Source organism: Trachymyrmex septentrionalis, unplaced genomic scaffold, assembly GCF_001594115.1.
Source record: "Trachymyrmex septentrionalis isolate Tsep2-gDNA-1 unplaced genomic scaffold, Tsep1.0 scaffold184, whole genome shotgun sequence".
In the NCBI taxonomy this organism is placed as follows: domain Eukaryota; kingdom Metazoa; phylum Arthropoda; class Insecta; order Hymenoptera; family Formicidae; genus Trachymyrmex; species Trachymyrmex septentrionalis.
The window spans coordinates 265,638-268,746 of record NW_017305011.1 but is presented as its reverse complement, the minus strand read 5'-3'; the positions used below and the strand labels follow the sequence as shown (position 1 = coordinate 268,746).

Sequence of the window (3,109 nt, the reverse complement as noted above, 5' to 3'; positions counted from 1 at the left end):
CCGTATCCTTTCCAGTTCTTTGATTTATAAGGAGTCTTGGTTAGTTTTATTTGTTATACGGAATAAAATTAAACATAAAATTAATTATATTTTAACAAATTTTTTTTTCTATTGAAACACCAAACAGTAAGGAATATAACGGTACGTAAGCAAATGTACGTATTCTTATTAATAAAAAAGTTATAAAGTTATACGTTATAAAGTATACAATAGAGTTTCGAAAAAAACCACATTTTATTTAAAAATTCTTATTTTTCATACATAAGTTATAAGAATATTTTAAATATGCATTTTGGAAAGTTGATACTTCGAACTTTCAGAGAAAATACTGATTATTGAATTTTTTAAAAAACAATTATTTAAAAGGAACGAAGATGAAGAAAATTCGAAATCCATTTTGGATAAAAGATATATATTTTCTGTTGTCGAATAACACAGATCTGCAAATAATGGGGTTTTGTTTGTTGTTGGGCAGCTGAGAGTCGTTTCCGAACCAGTTTTTTGCGTAGAATCCGAATCCGAGCTGAGAATTGTCCCATCACGTCAGGGTTTTGAGATATTTGAGGTAATGTAATCGAAAAATGGCTATTTTGGGGATGTTTGAGGTTAGAAAAAGTGTGTAACAAAATTTTTGTAATTTTTTCTACCTATCTAATCTTTTAGTACTAGTTTTCCTCTACAAAAACAGCCCCTGAGCGTTGCCCTACGTTGTTCCTTTCAAAAGTTATGTCTATTTTAAGATCACATATTCGCGGTATTTGACTGGTTGCTTGTTAATGAGGTTATCAAAAATGAACGGATTCACACCAACGTTGGTATTCAGGGGTTTTCGAGGTTGCTGATAAGCAACGGAAGCTTCAAGAATATTATTAAATACCTCTACGGGGAGAGTATCCTTACTAAAGTAAACACTTTCAGCAAACTCAGGTCTTCCTTATCCAAAAAACTATCAAATTTGGCATTTCTAAAACGCTGCAGGGATAATAACATCATCCCAAAATTCCTACAACTCAAGGACCACCTAGGAACTCAAAAATCTAAAAACATCCTTTATAAAAAACTAGCCTCATCCTCACCAAAGAACTCATCCACTTCACTAAGTCACAAATAGCCCAGATCTCCATAAAACCTTTAAACTCCACCTGTTCCTATCCGCCACGTTGCGACATGATATCTGGCAAACCCTAGATCGTATTACATATGAACAAGCCATAAAGACACACACACAATCCTCTAAAAGACAGAAATAGAAATACATAAACCTTGTCCCTCACAAAAATTCACAACCCTCTCTACTTAAAGTCAAGAACAAATCCAAAGACTTGTCTCAAGACATACTATATGCGCTTGCCAAAGGCCCTAACTTCGCAGTGGCACCTAGAAAGATTCTAAAGGAAGAGATTATCAGCCAAATAGAGTCAACCATCTACTGACTCCCATCAGAACAAACAGATAATATCCGCAGACAGGTAATCAATATCCTTTCCAAAGCCAAACCCCCCTCCACCTAACATCACTAGACAAGAGCGATTGGCTCTCCAAGACCTTAACAGGAACATAGACATCATCGTGCTTCCAGCCGACAAAGGCAACACGACAGTAGTCATGAACACAGACTATAAGAAAAAGATGAAGAACCTTCTTTCGGATAAAGCATACAAAAAGCTTGACAAAGATCCAACTAATACAATCGCACAAAACACCAAGATCCTAGTGGAGAGAAGCAACATTCCCAGTAAAACCAAATCAACATTAAAACCCACAAATCCTCTTCCACCAAGACTATACGAACTACCAAAAGTACACAAACATCCCCCTCAGACCGATTGTCAGCGCCATACACTCCCCGACATATAACTTATCCCGCTTCCTGGCACAAACACTACAACCTCTTACTGGAAAATCCGAATCACACATAATCAACTCAACGGACTTTATAAAAAAGATTCAAAAAATCCGACTACGTCTCACAGACTTGCTTGTAAGTTTCGACGTAGAATCTCTTTTCACACAAGTTCCAATAAAAGACACATTAAACATAATAAAGGCTTCACATAAAGTCCCCTCCGACTTCATCCCACTAATAGAGCACTGCTTAACAACCATTTACTTCTCCTATTACAACCAATTTTATGAACAAACTTCAGGAGCAGCAATGGGCTCTCCTATTTCTCCTGTAATTGCCAACATCTTCATGGAGTATTTTGAAAAAGAGGCCCTCAGGAAAACATCTAAGAAACCAGAAGTTTTGTTCCGTTATGTAGACAACACATTCGTGATACGGCAGAACCGAATTCCGTAAATTCCTTATTTTCCTCAACAATCAACACCCAAATATCCACTTCACTATACACAGTATGATTATGCCTTTTCAAAAAAGGTATTTATTTTAATGGTAGAAGATGGTCGTTTTTTAAATGTAAAACAGATGTGAAATTTGGGTAAAGGACTACTTATTATTGGTTTTTAGTTATTATTAATGTAAAAATTATTATTATTATTATTACTGAAGGCAAATTTAAGTGAAAAACGTAAAATACAAAAAATACATATAAAACGTTACTTTTCGTAATCTCAGTACACAAATAGAGTCTGTTCTTTAAATCTGAATCAGCAGATAATCACTAGCTGCGGAAAGCAGCTTTGCAACTGTTGTAAAATTCTTCAATATGATTGGTTTTGCTCTTAATTCCTCATTGGATCTAAATGTATAAACTAATCATATTTAAGAATTTTACAACTGTTGTAAAGCTGCTTTCTCTGCTGAATATAGTTATTGATTGAGGCCAAATATACCACTGTTAATTAAGAAGGTTTCCTAAATTATTGTAGATGGTAAAAAAAATTTGATTTTTTTCATAAATTGATAGTAAAACTCTTCGAGAATATGTCCCTAAAATTTTAGAGCGAAATTCTTTGGTATAAATTTAGCGCTTGTATATACGGGTGCATGCCGCGCAGGTATAATACAATTAAAAAGATTTTTTTTTATAGTTCTAAAGTATTCATAAAGCCATTCAATTTTCATTCTGGAAATTTTTTTCTATCTCATAGTTTCGATGATATTCGTTTTGAAAGAAAAAAACAATTTTTTAGAGGGGGTATTTTA

At 34.0% G+C, this 3,109-nt stretch overlaps 1 protein-coding gene across 1 annotated transcript; it reads left to right on the top strand.

The window, feature by feature from the left end:
- The first annotated feature begins 581 nt into the window (after positions 1–581).
- LOC108746640 lies at positions 582–2,302 on the top strand. The gene is made up of 3 exons (XM_018483539.1): positions 582–605; positions 1,492–1,828; positions 1,974–2,302. Exons 1-3 carry the CDS (start codon positions 582–584, stop codon positions 2,300–2,302), a joined length of 690 nt encoding a protein of 229 aa, XP_018339041.1.
- Positions 2,303–3,109: the final 807 nt, after the last annotated feature.